General features: G+C 37.1%; 2 protein-coding genes across 5 annotated transcripts in view; one reads left to right on the plus strand and one right to left on the minus strand.

The window, feature by feature from the left end:
• Positions 1-144: 144 nt before the first annotated feature.
• Positions 145-16,787, plus strand: tdrd9 (tudor domain containing 9). Its single transcript, XM_039671611.2, has 36 exons — positions 145-234; positions 306-428; positions 1,274-1,368; positions 1,590-1,663; positions 1,789-2,010; positions 2,761-2,883; positions 3,263-3,343; positions 3,436-3,606; positions 3,688-3,791; positions 4,145-4,264; positions 4,354-4,438; positions 4,536-4,593; positions 4,686-4,790; positions 4,904-5,001; positions 5,130-5,261; positions 5,721-5,880; positions 5,991-6,054; positions 6,155-6,218; positions 6,475-6,519; positions 7,307-7,360; positions 7,431-7,547; positions 8,003-8,110; positions 9,669-9,769; positions 10,138-10,311; positions 10,385-10,496; positions 10,630-10,845; positions 11,614-11,703; positions 12,418-12,675; positions 12,893-13,060; positions 13,319-13,389; positions 13,479-13,588; positions 14,440-14,536; positions 15,216-15,354; positions 15,962-16,080; positions 16,178-16,250; positions 16,340-16,787. The coding sequence occupies exons 2-36, from the start codon at positions 307-309 to the stop codon at positions 16,436-16,438; spliced, it is 4,029 nt and encodes a 1,342-aa protein (XP_039527545.2). The 5' UTR covers positions 145-234; position 306; the 3' UTR covers positions 16,439-16,787.
• A 2,330-nt stretch (positions 16,788-19,117) lies between these two features.
• rtn1a (reticulon 1a) overlaps positions 19,118-20,319 on the minus strand; it is a 32,300-nt gene continuing 31,098 nt past the window's right edge. For all 4 annotated transcript variants that reach the window (XM_039671847.2, XM_039671846.2, XM_039671848.2 and 1 more), the window contains 2 exons: positions 20,082-20,140; positions 19,118-19,967 (listed from right to left, as the gene is read on the minus strand). In XM_039671847.2, the coding sequence (XP_039527781.2) occupies positions 19,928-19,967; positions 20,082-20,140 (99 nt within the window). In that variant the 3' untranslated portion in view covers positions 19,118-19,927. The remainder of the gene's footprint in view (positions 19,968-20,081; positions 20,141-20,319) is intronic.

The raw sequence follows: 20,319 nt of genomic DNA on the forward strand, positions 1-20,319 counted from the left end.
AATTAATGAAAATACGTACACATTTATTTTGAAGTTAATATCTCACCGACATTTGTTCTATCAACAAATCACACAATATAAAACATTTTCGTTACTTAAAAAAAAAAGGTGACCGTTGACCTGGTTCAATTTTACAGGTAGTCCCCCCCCCCCCCCCCCCCGGGCGGTATTCGCGGCCAGTAGAAGAAGAAATTAACGTTACCAGAGTGGAGAGCGTGCTGGCGGGTGGTGGACGTATGTTAGCTCTTCTTGACGATTGAATATTTTGGCGTTTTTTAAACACGATTTTTGAATGTTTTGTGCAGGATGCATCAGGCCATCACATCAGATCAGATAGCCCACTGGTTTACTGTTGGGGCACAGTTTGCAAACGTCAGAATCACTGATGAAGTGAAAAAGCTAGATGAGCCCAAAGCTACTGCTGGCAGGTAAGTTAACGTCAATGACGAGGTCAAGCGTTTTTGCTTCTGAAAACTTGGTTTTATTATCCAAACTTGCTCTAAGAGGATTTCGTAATTTCTAGAGATGTTGGACAATAACATTGACAAAACTGGAATTTTGTACCATGTGCAGTTATCGCTAATTAAAATAAAATCACCATGGGACTGTTGGGAGACACGTGCGTTTAGGATACGTAACTTAGTTTATTTTTCAGAGTATACGTATGCAATTTAGCACTTACGTTTTCACATTATTAAATATGAATGCTTTGACCAAGTTTAGTTTTAGAGGCTCTGCCATACCAAACAACATTTAGCATTTTTACACTATCTACCGCTGTATGCGTGCGCAGGTGAATTGATGTTTGACAGTTGGTGGCAAACTAGGAGTTTTCAAACTGGGCCCGGGGATGGGGACTCTCAGGAGGCCGCAAGGCCGTGCTAGGCTACGGTGTCCATGGAAAAGTCTAAAATACAGTGTTTAAATGAATAATAATAATAATAATAAAAAAAAAACATGAATAATGAATAAAACATGGGTTAACGTGAATACATTTTAAAAAACAAACAATAAATCCATCTAACGTTACAGTACAGCACAGGGTAGTGAGTGTGTAAGTTAGCATTCTTTATATAAACGAAATATTTTCCAAATACTATTCATATTTATAATATTAATTTTCACTCTATAAATTTGGCCTTTTTACATGGAAACATTTAGTTGGCCATCTAAAAGATGGAAAACCCCTGATCAAGGCAATGAATGGACTGACAGGACCCAAGGACAACACCTTACACATTTTTCTCTCAATGTGTTTGTGCATTTGCTGCAGGTCTGTAGAGTTGTTGTCTGATGATAAGACTTCTCCAGAAAAGGTAGGATCAGATGGAGGAAACCAGAAGAGCAGGAAGGCAGAACTTCTGAATAGTAATTACAAACGAGCCTACACACAAGCTGCTCCTCACATACACTACATTTGATGTTCCTTGAACAATTTTTTTATCTTGAATCAGTATGATCTCTATGGTCACTGTGCTATTAGCATAACATCTCCTACCACCACATTTGGCTTTTGTTACCTACTAGGATGTTATTGCATAACTCATGTTCACTGTTTAATCTGTTTTGACGTGCCTTCTGAACTATAGGTCCAGGATCCACCCCCCCTACTCTGGCCAGTTATGAGTATCCAATTCTGCCTATTACTAAGAACAGACAAGAGGTACATTCATAGAGATACAAGGCACATATGAACTTATTTACTCATTATTCAATCAAGGATTTATTTTTATTTTTTGCATTTTCCTATATGTGTATATGTCAATCCCTGTCTGTATTTGTGTGTAGTTGATCTCTCTGATTGAGAATAACTCTGTCATCATCATTCGTGGAGCGACAGGCAGCGGGAAAACCACCCAGCTGCCACAATTCATCCTGGATCACTATGCGGAGAGAAATATGCCCTGTAATCTGGTTGTCACTCAGCCACGCAAAATCGGCGCCACCAGCATTGCCCGCTGGGTAGCACGTGAACGCAAATGCACCCTGGGAAGCTTGGTGGGGTATCAGGTGTGATATGCATGCAGGAGAAACTAGTAATGTTCGACTCTAGAATCAATTGTTCTTTTAGGCTTGTAACCGGTCAGATTCAAATTTAGGGTACGTTTACATGAGTGATGTTTTAAAGTCTTTCGTTTGCGTCTTTTGCATACTCACTGTCAAAATGTTCACAAGGATTCATGAAAATGACTAAAATGGTGGATTATTCATGCCAGACCAGTAGTTAGTTGAATAAGTAATACACGTGCATGACGTCACATTGTATCACTTATCACATTGTACACAGAGACAGTAAAAGTATTGGTTTCAAAAACTTTCAAAAGTTTTCCATTTAAGTTGAAAACCGTGTTGTGTAAACAGCCCCTGAATCAAACTTCTGGGTTGTCAACTGGGAGCTAAAGTGAGGCTACAGTGCTTCTGTTAAGCACCTTAAAAGAACAAATATTTCGGAAATCGAACATCATTAGTAAAAAAAAAAAATGTTTTCTTCAAAAGTACTTCCAACTCATCAGCTCATTAGTAGAGACTCTGAAAATAGATGGGTCAGATAAGGGGGACATCCAAACTGGGTACTATTGGGGTGCCTCCAGAAACAGGGTTGGTGGAAACAGAATTGTTAAGTGGAACTGGATTCAGATTCCCTTTTGTTAAACTTGCAGTATAAAATATGCTGATTAAAATTCCAAGCATACTGTAAGCTATTCGACTCACTAAAACTGTATACATTAAATAGATGTTTTTTTCCCTCTCTTTTTCAAGGTGGGTTTAGAGAAGATGGCCACAGAACATACCAAACTGATTTATGTGACCACAGGAGTCTTGCTGCAGAAATTAGTAGGAGCCAAAACACTCACAGAGTACTCGCACATCTTCATAGATGAGGTACACAAATAATCTGCAATTTATAGATACAACAGTTCAAGCTTTTAAATGAATGAAGTCTCTTATGCTCACCATGGTTTCTTTTATTACATCAGAAATACAGATAAAACAGTTATATTGTGAAATATTAATGCTAAAAAAACTATTTCATTTATTTTAATACATTTTAAAAGTAATTTATTCCTGTGATGGCATGGATGAATTTGCAAATTACATTACATCATTTACTACCGAAGATTTTCTTTTTTAACTATTATCAATGTTAAAGACAGCTGTGCTGCTTAATATTCATGTTGAAGTGGTGATATGCTTTTTAGGATTATTTGAAGTATAAAAAGTTCAGCAGACTTAATTTGTGTGTGATTATAACTTGATTCAGGTCCATGAGAGAACAGAGGAACTTGACTTCTTGTTGCTGGTTATCAGAAAACTGCTACGGTCCAATTCCAGATATGTCAAGGTTTGTTTAACATGCATACTTAAATTGACACAAGCAAGTTTTACACTGTCATTTTTACCCCTTCTCCATTTATCCTACCTCTCCTTCTGCAGGTCATTCTGATGTCCGCCACTATAAACTGTGCAGAGTTCGCCGATTATTTTGGAACTCTCATCCGCAATCAGATGAATCCAGCCTACGTGTTTGAGGTGGAAGGAGCCCCATATGCCATTGAAGAGTTCTATCTGAATGATCTCTCAACCATCCTGCCTTTTGGAATCAATGTATGGGAAGCAGCAAAAAATGCTATATTTTGACCATTTCTACTTAAATGCACTATATAAATGTGTTTGTGTTTGTCATAGATTAACTTAAACCACCCAGAAGATCCTTGTATCACAGAGGAGATGTATAATGTGGCCGTCTCTCTCATCCAGAGCTTTGATGAGATGGAGGCTAAAGATCAAAGGTCAGAGATTACAGTGAGACACGCGTACCAGTGTTTCTCACATGATTTTGTGTGACTGTTGAGCGGACCTGGGTATATATAATATTTTGTACATTTTTAAGCTAAATTTATCAATCTGGTGCACTGAGAGTTCAAAATTAAGATCTCCAACCCATGTTCAGTGTGCAAATTGAACAAAGAAAAAAGTCTCTGAATTTAGAAAAAAAAAGTCTCTTGGAATTGCTCCGTTTATTCAGGATTATTTTTGCTCAAAAGAACTGCATTTATTTGAAATGGAATTTTTGTGCAACATTTAAAAATGTCTTTACTGTCATTTGTAAACAATGTATGTTTGCTCAATTTAATGCATCAAGGTGCTCAAAGCAGACTGGAAGTGTTACTCATCCTGAGAGAGGTAGTGTGCTCGTCTTCCTGCCTGGGCTCTACGAAATCCAATATATGAAGGAGGCCCTTTCAAAACTTGTGCGCAAGAGGTATGTCTATGTGTAGTGCGTGTGTGTGTGTGTGTGTACACAAGCATGTTAGTATATAAAAGTGTTAATGTGTGTTTGTTTGCTCACAGGTTACAGGTGTATCCTCTTCACTCTTCTGTCACTTTAGAGGAACAAAACGGAGTGTTCCTGGTTCCTGTACCTGGATACAGAAAGGTGAAATTGTCTCTGAAGTCATTGCTTTGTATGTTTATATGTTTGAAGGGTTTGATGGATTGTACATGAAACAAATTCCTGCTGTTTGTATTTACAGATTATTCTCTCCACAAACATCGCTGAGAGTTCTGTTACAGTGCCTGACGTTAAATACGGTGGGTGTTTATTTTTACACCAGTCCTCTGAGTTCTTGAGATCATCCTACTGCGAGAAGTATAAATTATGCAATGTTTTTTGTGTTATGCAGTGATTGACTTCTGCCTTGTGCGCCAGTTGGTATGCGATAAGGAAACTAATTACAGCAGTCTCTGTATGAACTGGGCATCCAAGACCAGTTGCAACCAGCGGCGAGGTACTGCACATGTGGGCTGATGTTCAGTGGCACAGCTTTACTGTAAAGGTGCACTTGGCTTGTGGGTTTTTTTTAAATGCAGTTTATTCACGTCTCTTCCTGCATCCTCCCAGGTCGTGCCGGACGGGTATCTAAAGGTTTCTGTTACCGGTTAGTGTCCAGACATTTCTGGGAGCACGAGATTCCAGATTTCACAATCCCAGAGATGCTGGTAAGAGAGCAATTGCATGTCTGCCAATGGCAGCAAAATGTGAAGGATCTTCTGAAATAATGAATTTTTCAATTCTAATTAACTTAAGAATTTTTAGTTGAGTGGTGTGTGTGTGTTTTGACTTGCAGCGGTCACCGTTGGTCAGTACCTTGTTGAAGGTGAAGTTGTTGGATATGGGTGATCCCCGTTCGGTTCTCTCCACGGCCCTCACGCCACCCAACCTCAATGACATCGAAAGAACCGTCTTGCAACTCAAACAGGTCATTAAATTTTACATAATGTATGAATGCTAACACAGAGCATTCTTTGAGAATATGTGTGGATCCTATTTTAATTTGGTTAAACTGGTTTGGTATTCTTGTTGATTTATTTGTTCATTTTACTGTTTGAGTTTGTATGCATATTGTGTTTGTGGCAGCGTTATTTTAGTATTATTAATGTAATAAAATCTTTATTCATAATTTTGGCTTAATCTTTTGCAATATTGTTTTGATTTTGTTATTTATATTTTTGTTTGTTTTTGTTTAATATTGCTTTTTAGGTTTAAATTATTTTTTAGTTTATTCATTTCAACTATAAATTGTAGTGCTTCTATGTAATTTCTATATCTAATATTTAGTTTTAGCTTTTTTTAATTAACAAAAATATTATTAATTGTTTTAATATTTGTTTTAGTTAATCATAAGTAATAACCCTGGTTTGTGGCCCTGTGTGTGTAGATCGGAGCTCTTTCTGTGCAGACCAACAGTCAGATGGAGTTTGATGGCGAGTTGACATTTCTGGGTCGTGTGTTGGCTCACCTGCCCGTGGACCTGCAGTTGGGGAAGTTGATCGTTCTTGGACATGTGTTCGGTTGTCTAGAGGAGTGTCTTATCATTGGTATAATGATGTGTGTGTGTGTGTGTGTGTGTGTGTGAAAAATATCTATACCATGTTGTCATGATAAATAAAAGATGAAAATGAAAGGTGAAAAACTGTTTTTCTCTCAGCTGCATCTCTCTCCCTGAAGAGTTTCTTTGCCATGCCATCACTGCAGCAACTGGCTGGGTACAGGTAGGTTGACCTTTGACCCTATATACTTGTCACAAGTTTTCTGAATTGGGCTTCCACTTGATTCTGATTATTCTTCTGTTGTCTCTGTTTGACCTCACAGGAGTAAGTTGAGTTTTGCACAAAATGTTCCAAGTGACTTCATTGCTTTTGTCAATGCCTTCAAGGTATGAACTGCTGCTCTGAGCGTGATCTCATAACTCGGAATTGTTTGTTTACTGAAAGTTTTTATTTTATTTGGGGTTTTTTAAAGAATATTCGTCAGCTGACTAATTGATATGTTAATTGAATGCACTATATTCTGTCCCTCACAGCCTTGTTAACATTTCTGTCAATCTCATTACATGCATTGTCTATAATAGTAAAATATTTGTTTTTTAATCTAACTTAATTGGACTTCTGTATGTATTTATTTTTTTGTAGGCCTGGTACACATCTAGAGCTAAGGGAGAACTTAGACACCCAAAGGTATGAGTATAAATATTGATCATATATTTGAAGATGGAAAAGAAAGCTTTAGGACATATAAACAAAAGATAAAAAGTAGGGATGCACCAACATTTTGGCTGCCGAAAATGTTTCTTCGTGTCCGGGAATCAGGTTTCATTTTCGTGCTGCATGTTTGGTAACTTGGTAAAGAGCGGCTCTTTTCCACTCCTTTCATGTATTGATAAAGCACTGGAAAAGCAAAGTCTGCTTAAATAACATGTTGACAATAAATTTCTCCGTAGTAGACTTCTGTTTGCACTACTGAGCTGGTTTTTGTTGATGGGCAGCCATGGTAAAATGATTTGCTCTGATAAATGACCTGTTATCATAATAGCTTTGTAGGACTGTACTTTTATTTTGATAATTAGTCAAAATAAATAGGAGTCTGTTGCATAGAACTGAATGAAGAATAATATATTGATATATTGATGTTTAATATTTTAATATAGAGCTATTTTCAGTCCAGTTTTTGTTATTCTAAATAAGTGTGGTTATTTTATTGGCTTGTAGATTTTTTATTTATTTATTTATTTTCAGATTCCGTAAAATGATTGCATTTAATTTATGTATTAAGTGCATCCAGAAATTTCCTTTTCAGCTCAGAATTTTCATTTCGGTGCATTCTTAATAAAAAGTTCTAGCCTACAAAAACAGCTAGATGTAAACAATACTCTGTCTTTTGAATATTCAATTTTTTTTATTTAACAGCCCTAGTGAACATTGAAACATCTTTCCCCACCTATTTTTTTTTTTTTTTTTTTACCAGGATGAACTGGAATGGGGCAAAGAGAACTGCATTCAAATCAAACGAATCAGAGAGGTAAACACTGCACACAAATGCGCTAATTTTGTACAGAATTTGCTCGAGTCCCATTGCATGTCTGTTACAGGTGGCAGAGCTCTTTGAGGATCTTAAGAAGAGAGTTTCCAGATTTAACATGCACATCAGCACCTCCTCAAACCCCACAGACTACACCAGCCTGCACAAACAGAGATTCATCCTGCAGGTATAAATGCAAATTGTTTGTAGATGTAAATTTTTTCTATAGATCAAAAATGTATCATGGGTTATGGAAGATTTTGAAGCAGCACAAATGTTTTCAATATTGATGATGATAAAAACATTTCATTAGCACCAAATCAGCATATTAGAATGATTTTTGAAGGATCGTGTGACATTGAAGACTGTAATAACTGCTGGAAATTTAGCTTTAATATCTCAGGAATAAAGAACATTCTTTAAAATGTATTAAAACAGTAATTTAAAATTGGAATAGTATTTTGTAAGAATTACTTTTTTTTTACTGTATTTTTGTTTGAATAAATGCAGCCTTGGCAAACATAAGAGATTCAAAAATATTTAAGAATCTTACTAACCCCTAACATTTGAACAGTAGTGGATGTTTGTGTGTGCTACTATTGAATGTGTTCTGATTATCCTTTCTTTGTCTTTCTGGATTAGGTGGTCATTGCGGGTGCATTCTTTCCAAATTATTTCTCTCAGGGAGAGATTGATGAGCAGCTGGCATCAAAGGAACTTTCTGGAAATGATCCAAAGACCACCATTTTGGTACCAGTGTCTCCCCTTACAAAAGTCAGATTTAGTCAGAACTGGGACTAGGGTTGGGAATCGTGAGAAATTTTCCGGTTCCGGTTCCGATTCCGGTTCCGCCAAACGATTCCGGTTCCGGTTCCGGTTCCCATTCAATTAAAAATATTAGTAAGAGAAAAATCCACAATCCTTTTCGTGTTTATTTCTTATAGTACTTGACAAATTAGTTTAACAGACTGGTAATGTAAACAAACTCAAAATATTATTAAGCAATCTTTGCAAAAAAAAAAAAAAAAAATATATATATATATATATATATATATATATATATAAGGAAATTAAAAAATTCTGCATTCTCTATAATAATTTAGACCTCTCCTTTATTGTATCTCCAACAGTGAAGAATACCCTCTCAGAAGGAGTAGAATATGCTTTAACACACATATGTGTGTAGAACAGATTATTTTTTAAAACGGTTTGAATGATTGATTTATAAAGACTTTACTTATTTCATTAGTTACTGGATAAATCGGCGCTCTAGCAGTTAATAAACAGAACTGCATGCGTCTTGCGGAAGAACATTGTTGCCGGAGCTACTTCTCTCTGTTTATGTCCATGACGAGTCACGCAGGCATTGGGCTACTCCGCAGCTGCTGCGATCCGCCGGCCAGTCTAAAGAAGTCCGAGTATTAACGCTTATTACAGGCTTTACGTAGTGATTCAAGATAAGACAAAAACACGGTTGGAAAAAAAAAAATTATGATGTACTCGCTCATTGTATATATTTTGTAAATTCTGAACACAAAAAATATACGGACTGCATCTGTTTTGACCACTACCGTCAATGTTTACTCAAACTATAATCTCACTAATTCTGTAACGGAAATCATTTGAATATGTGAAACAAATAAATATTGAGACTGTGTGATTGTAAAGCAGTTTCATATCGACAACTGCGCTCTCTCTCTCAGCGCAAACAGATTTGAATGTAGGCTAGAGTGACTCGGCGGTCGGCGCGCGCAGCGTGCGTGTGTCTGTGTGTGACAAATGCAGCGCGTGTGAGAGCAAATCGCAACTTCAGTGGTGAAGTTTTTGTCATTTAGGAATAAGACGGCGTCTTCTACTCCCAGCACTTCGCCCACATGATGATATCGCATCGGCATCAGAACCGTTTTCGGAACCGAAACTTGGGAATTTTGCACGGTTCCGGTATTTTTTCAAAAACACAACCGGTTCTGGAAAAGAACCGGTTCTCGGTTCCCAACCCTAACTGGGACGCACATGTTCAAAACACACGAGCTATTGGCTCGTATTGAGTTTGACCTGGGTCAGGTCCCTAAACCTTTCCTCATTGTCTCTCATCCTTAATTTTTGCAAGTTATGTATTATAAACATGTTTGTAGACATGCTAGCTGACTGAATAATCTGGTTTACTGACAGACAACTTTACTTTATAGTATTAGCATTTAGCGGTTCGCCCTTTAGAACTGGAACAATGTTATGAGACCTTAAATAAATATTTAGTACTTGTGTAGTTGAGTATGTCTCTGGCTTAATGCCTTTTTTCTCTCATCAGATTAGGAATTTGCCTCCGTTTGCATTTCTGTGCTATAAGCAGCTCCAGTCACTCTTCCGTCAATGTGGACAGGTCCAATCAATCGCTTTCGATGGATCCAGGTAACTTAAAAGCACAAAGACTAACAGTGTGTGTTTAGTATGGAATTTTGTATTGAGCACAAAATAAAGTAATTGACGATTTATTTCTCATGATTCTTCAAATTCTGTCTTGCAATTGAGTTATTTTGCAGTTCTGACTTTTCCCCCTACAATTGCAAGTTTATCTCGCAATTCAGGATTTGTCAGAATTTCTTTTGTGAGAAGTAAACTTGCAATTCCAAAGGAAAAAGTGTCAGTTGCAAGATGCAAACTTGAAATTGTGAGAACGCAATTTTGTGTAAAGTCGTAATTACAAGATGTTAAAATTGTTAGATATGAACTTGGAATTGCGAGAAATAAAGTAAAACATTTTACAAAAACTTCTGCAGAGCGTATGTGGAGTTTTATCGCTCGTGTGTGAGGGAGACAGGCGTTTTACCCGAGGTCTTGTTGGCATTGCTGCGAGCTCGCCAGACTCCCGGTCTCCACCTGCTGGTGCACCACACAGATGAGGTGGAGGCCCATGCTAGAGGAAAGCCCATCGCACACCTGCGTTACGCAAGGTAGCCGCAAGCCCCACCCCCATACAGACCTTGACGGAGATACATTCAGTTTTCACAAAGAAATCTCTTTCAGGGTTAACGTGGATGTTCAGAGCCATGCTGTGTGTCCTGTTGGAGTTCTGAGCAACACTGTAAATCCAGAGACGCTTCCATCCAGCAGGGATTTTGTCATTAACATCACAGAGGTGAAGACTGACACCTGCAGCTTTTTTTAGAAAGCTTTTAAAGGCTTTTGAAAAATGTGGCCTAATTATGACCTACTCCATCCATCTTTTTGAGCAGCATATGCAGGTTGTTAACATGTATGATTGTTTGTAGGTGATCGATGTGGGCCATTTTTGGGGCTTTCAGACAGATCAGAGCAGCGTAGAGAAACAGTGTCAGTTAACAGTAGCGCTAAACATGAGGGATCTGAGACCGGTGTCTGTCTCACTCTATCCAAACCTGCTGTGTGTGGCCCCCTTCAAAGATGGACAGCAACAGGCCAAATACTATAGAGCCAAAGTATTGCACATACTGGGCAGCAATGTAGAGGTACAGCACACACTCACAATGCTTCTTCGCAGAACAAAAGTCACATCCATAATTATTGCTCCACATGCTTGGCTTAATTTAATAGTTTTACAATTAATTTATTTCCGGTACAGATGCACATTTTTCCAATCATAAATTAAACAATTTTAAAGTAGTTAAACTGAAGAATGTATTAAACTTAATCAAAATAGAATAAAGCCACAAACCCAAGTCATTTCTTGTTTTAAAACATATTTAGGGCACATTATGCTACGTACATTTACACCATAACCTTATAAATGTGAGATTTTATTAATAATAATGTGTATGATGTGTATAGTATAATGTTAGAAGCTAACTCAAAAAGTTAATGCTGGGTCTACATCACAGTTGTGAAAAGTTTGAGCTTTGTAGAGTAAAGCATCAAATTTATTCATATTTAATTTGTGTTAACTTTTAAAATACTTTGATTCCTGAACTTGTTCTTGTTAGGTACAGGTATTGTTGGTTCTGGAAAAAGGTTTTTACCCTGCTAGTGCCAATCTAGATGAGACAAACACGGAATTGTGAAAGGCTAATTAATGAACTTTACAGTATTTTAACTTAACTAACACTCTTTTTAGAGCCACTTTACAGCAGAATTTGAATTTACCTCATATTTGATTTTATTCATCATTGATTGTTTCAAAGTAGCTTCACAGTAACAAACAGGAAAATAACAATCTTTATTATATTAATTGCTATATAAATAAAGGTGACTTGACTTAATATATATGTTTGTGGACTTAGGTGTTTTTTGTGGATTTCGGCAACACCTCTACGGTCCCGTGCAGCAGTCTGAGAGAGCTCCCATCTGACCTCATGTCTCCCCCCTTTCAAGTACGTACTTCTGATCCGTTTTTTGTTGTTGTTGTTTTGAGTTCTCTTTATTAAGGGTGTGCAATATAGCGAAAACATATCTTGATATTTTCAGCTTTTTACCTAACAGCCATTGTTGTCAAGGAGATTCAATATGATACAATACAAATCTAGCAGTAGAACGCAATAGAAATGTAGTAAAAAATAAAGGTATGTTTTTAGTTTTTCAACTAAACACAAGAATAATTTTTAATCATTTCAAATTTGGATGTATTTAAAAAATAATAATAATAATAAATATATGTGTGTGTGTGTGTGTGTGTATTGTATATATTCCTTTTCGGACATGTATAAGTTAATATTTTTCTTTATACTGTTTTTTTTTTTTTTTTGTTCTCTTACATCATATACAACTCGCACATATACAATCAATGCCTGTATATTTTATTGAAGTGTATCCATCCATGATTAAAGTGCTCCAAACGTCTCTGGGGGATTAATAAAGACCTTCTGAAGTGAAACGATGCGTTAGTTTAAGAAAAATATACATATTTAAAGCTTTATCAAGTAAAACAACTGTAACAGACTATTTTAGGAAAATAAGAAGTTCAAAGCTACTTAATTTTGTCACCAGCAAAGTCATTGTGAATAAATGCTTGGTGTATCTTCCAGCTCTAACTCTGTATCACATCTGGATTTCAGTAAAACAAGTTGTATCTGCATGTTCCATTGCAGGCGCAGGAGTTTTGCATTGCAGGCATGGGTCCGTCTGCACAGTCACTGATTCTGGGTGATCGCTGGAGCAGTCGGGCACGTAACCGTTTTAAGACGCTCACAAGCGGCCGCTCTGCTATCGTGTCCCTCTACTCCATTCTGCACGGCGTCATGCGCATTGACCTGCGCATCTCCTTGGAGATGGGTGATGTCAGGGTTGCTGACCTGCTGGTGCAGGAAGGACATGCTTGCCACACCCCTGAAAGCTTTGAGAGCCAGGTAACCATGTCAACCCCACAGTTTTGATAAGTTGGGTTGCCATTATATTAACATTTTATGGTCTGCTGTTGCCTGGTAACACAGAATGACTCCTGCAATATGCACTAAAATATTTCTTAAGATAGTTTGAAAATAAGAGTGTTTTAACATTTGTAAGTCTTATAAAACATCCTGAGCAGTTAAGTCCATGTGTTTTTCTGTTTTTTTGTCTCTGCAGCAGTCCCATGAGGTTCTGTTATCTCTGTATGATGATATGGCCAGTGGCAGATTCACCCCCAGTTCAGCTAGTGGTTCCGTGAACAGCAGGATGGTGGAAGACAAGCAGCTCATCAACAAGCTTCTTCAGCACTTTTGTGTATCCAGCAGCAGCGCCCCCAAGTGCAAGGTTCTGGCATAGAAGCCCTGTGATCACCTGCAGTTGAACTTGCACACTTCTTTACTGATTATGGCTCAGTTATGAACTATACGTGCATTTCAGAGAGATTACTGATATGATTAAGCTTTTCTTTGCAGTTTCTCCAGTGCATATTAATTTGATTTAAACAAAAGTCCCTGTTTTCAAACACATTTCAGCTTTTCATATTGTGCTGTGTTAACAGAGGTGTGTACTTTCTCCTTAAGATATGTTCTCCCTCTTTTGCAGGCTTTAGTTCATGGTCCCAGCAGCCCACATAAGATCAGCGTTCACAGCATGAGCCGGGTCAGCCACTTCAGGTAAGACCTGCCTGTCTATCTCACAGACCAGATAAGTTTCATCCCTGGATAGGATGCGGAGAGTGTTGAGGGTTTGGTTTTGTTTGCAGGTCTGTTGGCATTGAGAGGGACAGTATTAACTCTGTAATGGTGAATGAAAATCCACAGGACTGTCATGAGAGAATGTTGGTGGCTGCAGCCGTGTCTCTCAGTGCTTCAGGTGCGCACATAATCACACATGATGATTGGTTGGGTTTGTCATGGTAAGTGCATTTGCTGAATACTAGGGGTGGCTGATATACTGGTAGAGTCTATTAACTGGTGGAAATGTGTCAACCAGTCGAGATTTTGGACTATCATCATCTGTCACAGTTACAAAAGCTTATCGTATGCATGCATTTTTAAGTATTGCTTGATGTCAGGGAAAGCCTGTCTAATGAAGCCGCTGCTCATAAAGTGTTCGAGAACTGAATTGAACAGTGCTCTTTGCAGAGTAATTGAGCTTGAACTATTAAATACACATACATGTGTCAAAGTGACCATGTCTTTGCCAGTGCTAACAGCCATTTATGTCTTGAATGTAAACAGAAAGAAAACTCACAAGTATATTTGATCTGTGCAGATGCTCTTAAAGTGACGGCATCCAAATTGACCTGCTGTTATTAATGTTAAGCAAACAACAAAAAAAGAACTCAATGCTGAAAATGACAAGAATTCTGACAAGAATTTCACTGGTTGCCATTAACCTTATTTAAAGCAAAATTGACTATCGTGATCTATATTGTTATCGTCAACAAATAACTTGTATCATGATATAAGAACTTGAACCTCATATCGCCCACACCAATACTTTATTCAGCAAGGGCAGATTAAATTGATTGAAAGTGACTGAAGACATTTATAATGTTATACAAGATGTTTATAATGTTATTCTATTTCAAATTAATACTGTTCTTTTGAACTTTTAATTCATTGAAAATTTCCACAAAACTATTTTTCAGCATTGATAATAAGAAATGTTTCTTATTAGAATGATGTTTGTTTTTGTGTGTATATATAATTCATGTGCAGGTTCTCATATCTTGCTGAAGGAAACATCTCTGATGCCTCATATCCACGGCCTTCCCTCCCTTGTTACTATGCTCTTCACCCCTGTCATGGAACTGCGGTAACAGTCACCATGCAAATGCTTTCTCACTTACATAAATATTTTCACATCAGTCTGTAAAGCAAAAAAAAAAAAATCCAATCACAATACATTTTCACAACAAGATGTTAAAGTCCCCATGAAATCAAATTTGAAGTTTGTTTACTTTTTTTTTTTTAGTATGAATATGTTTGCCTTAACTGTTATCTATAAGCTAGTGTGCGCCACACATTTACTATTTTCTACATGGTGAATGGCACATTCAAAGTAATGAAAAAAGGTGCACTTAATAGGCGCAGAACAGAAAACATCAGACCCCTTTGAACTCTGCACAGAATGCTATATTTTAAAGTGATATGGAGGAGATGAGGAGAAACGGTTAGAGATTAGGAAACTGTGGCTTTACCGTGCTCGCCGAGCTGTAATATAATGCTATTGGCTATTTTGAAAAGGGGGAGGAGCTGTTCTATATATTCCGCCTTGTCTTCCCGTTTCACTGGGAATTGTCAACACATTAAATAATGCTGTGTTTTAAGGCGCTTCAGTGGGCCTATAAGGCTATACATGCTTATGAACCACTTTAGAATTTGTAGGTAGCAGGTTTCAACCCAGACTTGTTTAACTTCCTGAGTATACTTTGTCATATTTAAATGTTTATTTAACATATAAGTTTCTAATGGCAAGTACACTTCTTTTGCAGCACTAACGAGGAAAGAACCTGTTTTACTGGTGCTCTGTGTGGCCTGGGCTGGAATCCCATTTCCCAAGAAGCAATGCTTCCTGAACATGACATTGAGCTTGCTTTTGATGTCAAGTTTGATATTGAAGACATCACTGAGGTATGTTTTGGTGTGTGTGAGGTAATGCATTTAACAATCAGCTTTGTGTGTCAGGTAAGGCTGGGTGGTCTATCGAGTTTGTACGATATATTGATTTAAAAAAAAATAATGTATGAATGATACAGAATGCGGCAATACTATTTATATCGTAATACAGTAGTGAAAAATAGTGGAGGAAACCTGTGAGCTCTGTCCTAAACATGAAACATGCTTTATATTAACTGCTTCAAAATAACTCGTAAGATCTAGTTAAAGTGTATAGTTTATCCTTTATAGTTTATTAAACTTCACAGACTTCAGTGAACAAGCACAGAGTGCAATAATCATGGCTAAAATATAGCTATATATTGCTAAAATACATTTTTATTTTAATAAATAGTTACTAGTAAATAGTATAGTAATTACTAGTAAATAGTAGGGTTTTTTTCAAGTAGAAAAGGGTATAAAGTGTATCACCATTCAGTGAAAAAATACCAGGATACGATTTTTTGGCCTTATCGCCCAGCCCTAATGTCAGGCTCTTTCTTGTATAAGTGAATGGGTACTTGACCAGACTACGTTGTGAGGTAAAATGTTTGGTTAAGCAAGACTATGCGTGTATGTGTAGATAAATGCATTGAGAAGCTCAATGAACAGGCTGGTGTGTGATGGACCACACGGCTTACTGAACCTGAGCCCTGAGAAGATCAGCAGTCTTCAGGAGGAGGCCCGGGAACGACTAGTTAGGTACTCAATCTCCATCCATCCCCCTCCAAAGACATTTTGAGAGTGTATGTGACATGTAAAAACTATCATTGATGCATGTGACACACTTTATCTTTAGACTGTTCATTAGAAACCCTCCCAGACCAGAGTGCACACCTGTGTACTATGAGAAATTCAAGAAATGGAACCTGGTAAGGATCCTCCATTCCTAAAGCCTTCAGTTCATAAAGCCCCTCAGTAGAATTGAGTTCATTGGGTTCTTCACCATGTGTGTCATCAGGTGGATCGCTCCCAGCAGATGGAGCTACAGGCAAAGGATGATGGGAAATCCAAAGGCGTACTGTTTCAGCTGCATCCCATCACCTTACTAAACATGTGATGAGCATCATTGCAGAAAATAATTTTCTTCCAGAATCACATTAGGCGGTTCTGTTGGGTTTTCAGTGTTATTGAACCAGTTGATGATGGAAATGCTTGAATGTTATTTCTATTAAATATGGGCCGTTTTTTAGTTTTATTCATTTTTGTTACTTGAGAAAAAGAATTTCAGTTGCACGATGCAGGGTTCTTCAGTCTTTATTGCAATAGCATTCGGCTGCATTTTTTTTCTCTCTAATTTTAGTGCTATGTTTGTAATGTTTTAAAATGATGTCGGGTTGAATTAAGTTGTAATTTGAGTTTAATGTTCTGGCTGTAGTTTGATGTGTACAGTAAATAATTTGTTCAAATTCCTGGACTTCTTTTTGAAAAAAAAAAAAAAAAATTCAGAAAAAGTTTTCCATGGGATATAGTGCACACATCATAAGTCTTGAAACTGTACAATAGCTTTATGTGAGGAATAGACCAATTTTTTTTATTTATATTATTAAAAAAAAGCTTATTTCCCCCTCCACTTTAAGCTCTTGAATTTCATTTATTTTTGATGTTGGCTTGAAATGTATATTCACCCTCCTATATGTTATTGGTCTTATTTAGAAAGATTTATCCATGCACACAGTTCATTTGTGTCCTAAATCATTCTTCCAGTTAAATGACAAGACTAGGGACATGCTGGACTCCTAGTCTGATTAAACACTGTCCATTTCTAACAATCAACTGCAAGCGAGCATTCAGATCTGCCTCCATCTGATCAACAATCAACGAATAGAACAAGTCCTGCAGCCCTCTATTTTTTCTTTTTGACATTGTTTCACTCGGATATCACAATTTGGAGGAAAAGATGTCGCTACTTGTGTTTAATACTGTTGTCTTCATTTTACTCTGAGGTTTGTATTTTTAACACCAATGAATAGATAAAAAAAAAAAAACATGGAAACAAGAGACTAAAGTTTGTGAACATTCTTTGATGTTGGTTTAAGAAAGCCTGAATGGGAAGGTTTAAGTATTTTTAAAGGTACAAGAGTAAAAGGTTTTAAGGCCATAGGTTACAAAGGTGTTCTGGTGCACAGCCTGTCCAAATCTATAATGGAAAAAAACATACACAATACTAGGAGGAAAAGATTCAACAATGTTTATTAAAACACCCAACATTTGCCCAACTCTATGTTAAATGATTGTTTTAATTCCCTTGGAATTAAGAAAACCAAAATGTTGGATAAGGCTAAGCAAATTAAAGGGACAATGTGTACTTTTTCAAATGTATTTTATTATTTAAAATCAATATTTTTATTAATAAATATGTCCTCAATGGTGTACAAATACCTCTGCTAATTATCTGACTATCTGACTAATTTCGTAAACAATGAATATATTATCTTTATATACGTGGGACGGGTATGTCCAAAGAGGCCTTAATGTAGTTCCGCCATCTTGAAAAACTATAATTAGAAAAACTATAGTTTACATATATCGAAATCGTCTTCCATTGCGACTTCCATTTCCCATATATGTAAATATGTTTAGTGAAAGATAAAACCAGACTGGCTTTGGTAAAACTCACGAAATCTCTTACTGCGTCCCAATTCGCATACTATCCGTCCCAAATCGTAGTATGTTGAAATAAGTGTGTTTCAAAGATACCCGGATGGTCTACTTTTTCCGGTCAGAATCCGAAGAGTAGATCGATGCACGGCGAGTAAAAAGTGTTAAAAAACTACAGACACGTAGTCGATACAGAGGACGCGCGAGTCCCCGCGGTTGTGTAGAGAGGTTTAGATAAAGAGCTTTGAGTGATTAATTATCAGTATTTAACCTGACGAAAATGAATTTATTCAATGTTGTCCACATTATATTGCATTTGCAGCAGCATTGTGAACTTTTGTAAAGACACGTTTAGCCATTATACGTTTTAAATGCATCATTATATTCAAATTGCAAACACGAGGAGGAAATGAAAGACCCACAACTGGCAGATGAACGTGCTCTCCGATACGGTAGGAAATAAAATTAGATAGAATGGAGGATTTTAACTGTGACAAGATGATCGACAGGGCAGTTACGGTGACAGGATGCACGCAGCACGCGACAGAGCTGTCCGTTAAAGATGGCGTGATAGTATGTCCCAAAGCTTGCCTACTCTTTTGCTACACACTCAAAAGTATGTAGCCTACCCTTTCCTCACAAAAAGAGTACATACTTTTAGGGCGTAGTAAGCGAATTGGGACGCAGCATTTGTGTAAACATTGCGTGAAGTAGACGCGCGAGAGATTACTTCCGGCGCAAAGTTGGAGAAGGTTCAGTTGGACTTCTGATTCAGATTAGTTCGACGGCTGTTACCAAGAGGTACTAAAAACTATATTGTTCGTTTTCTCACACGAACTGCTCGTTTCGTTTCTTAGGCCATCAATGTGTACTTACATTTACAAGTCATTAAATAATGTTTAATTTGGACTTCTCTGTGCATGCTCTTTGAGGTGGACCCCCATTCCCTGCATTATATATGACTGACAGACAACACCGGTTTGACCGAAAAATGTCAAAATTGAAACTACTGTGGAAACAAAGACACCTACATCTTGGATGCCCTTGAGGTAAGCTAAAACATATCAAAAATTGATTTCAATGTGAACTATCCCTTTAACTTTCTCAATTTCCTATGAATGACAAGACAGCAACCCTCTTACATTAAGGAACATTTATTTTTCTCATTCGTCAATTAAATACCGAGTGCAAATAGTTAAAGACCTTAAAATAACTGAACACTGAACATCGTACAAAGTTGCACAGAGTTTAGCTCTGCAGTCTGACCATCATTTGCCCTAGAGAAGGACCACAAAGCATGTCTTTAAACACCTACACATATCCCTACAATTCTGCAAAAATTACAGTTACACATTTAGTAATAACATCCTCAAATTATCATTGTGCTCGAATACACAAAAAAAATCCACAATTCAACTTGATATTAATAAGTATGTCTGTACACAGAGCCACTCTAGCAGTGACGTTGAATTAAGCGATTAATCGACATGGCAGCAGGAGATTATATGACAGGCATGATTTTCATGTCACGTTTTACAGCAGGAAATATGCACTGCAAAATAAAGCAGAGAGAGGAAGAGCACTGCAGAGATAGCAAATATTTACTCAAGACTGGACTTCATGCACTTAAAAATCGGAAGCAATGAAAGAGAGAAGCACTGCGTGTGTGTCCCTCTGGTATATCTATAACTCTACGATCGCCCACAAGGTGTCATTAATGTGAATCAGTGTTAGTAATTTATGCAGGGCTTCACCTGTGACTGGCAACAGGGGAGGGGGGTTTATTGGTGCCGTTACATTAACATGACCATCTTTTTTTTGTTGATGCTTTTTTATCATTATTTTTTGATGTGATATATTGGCCTCCTGTGTAGTTGTTGTCCTTCAGTGCTGGCAAAAGTTGTAGTTTTTACTGGCTAAAGTGTTTACTTGTACAGAAGCAAAGAGTTTATTCCTTCTTTTTGGCCCCAGGAACCTTTTCTCTAATCCTGAAATGTAAACAAACAATTAGACTGCTAATTTTAACTAATAACTGAAATGTGTATCAAATTTATGTAGACCCAACACGGTTTAAGGTTCGTTAATAGTAATAAAGAACTCACTTTCCCATTATTGAGTTAACCTGGGTGCGCACCAGCCCTAAGTACTGATCAATCTGCGTCTGAAAGGGAGAGAAAGAGAATGAGGATTCACAATAGACGACAATATGGAAGTCAAATGCATTGGTATTTTGGTACAAAGTCCATACGAAACCATACATTGTCCATATGCTCAGTACAAAAAAACAATACCAAAAGAAATACCATTCACTGTTTATTTACTATATTATTATAAAGTAAT

Source organism: Pimephales promelas, chromosome 11 (genome assembly GCF_988280905.1).
Source record: "Pimephales promelas chromosome 11, fPimPro1.hap1.1, whole genome shotgun sequence".
Classification (NCBI taxonomy): Eukaryota; Metazoa; Chordata; class Actinopteri; order Cypriniformes; family Leuciscidae; genus Pimephales; species Pimephales promelas.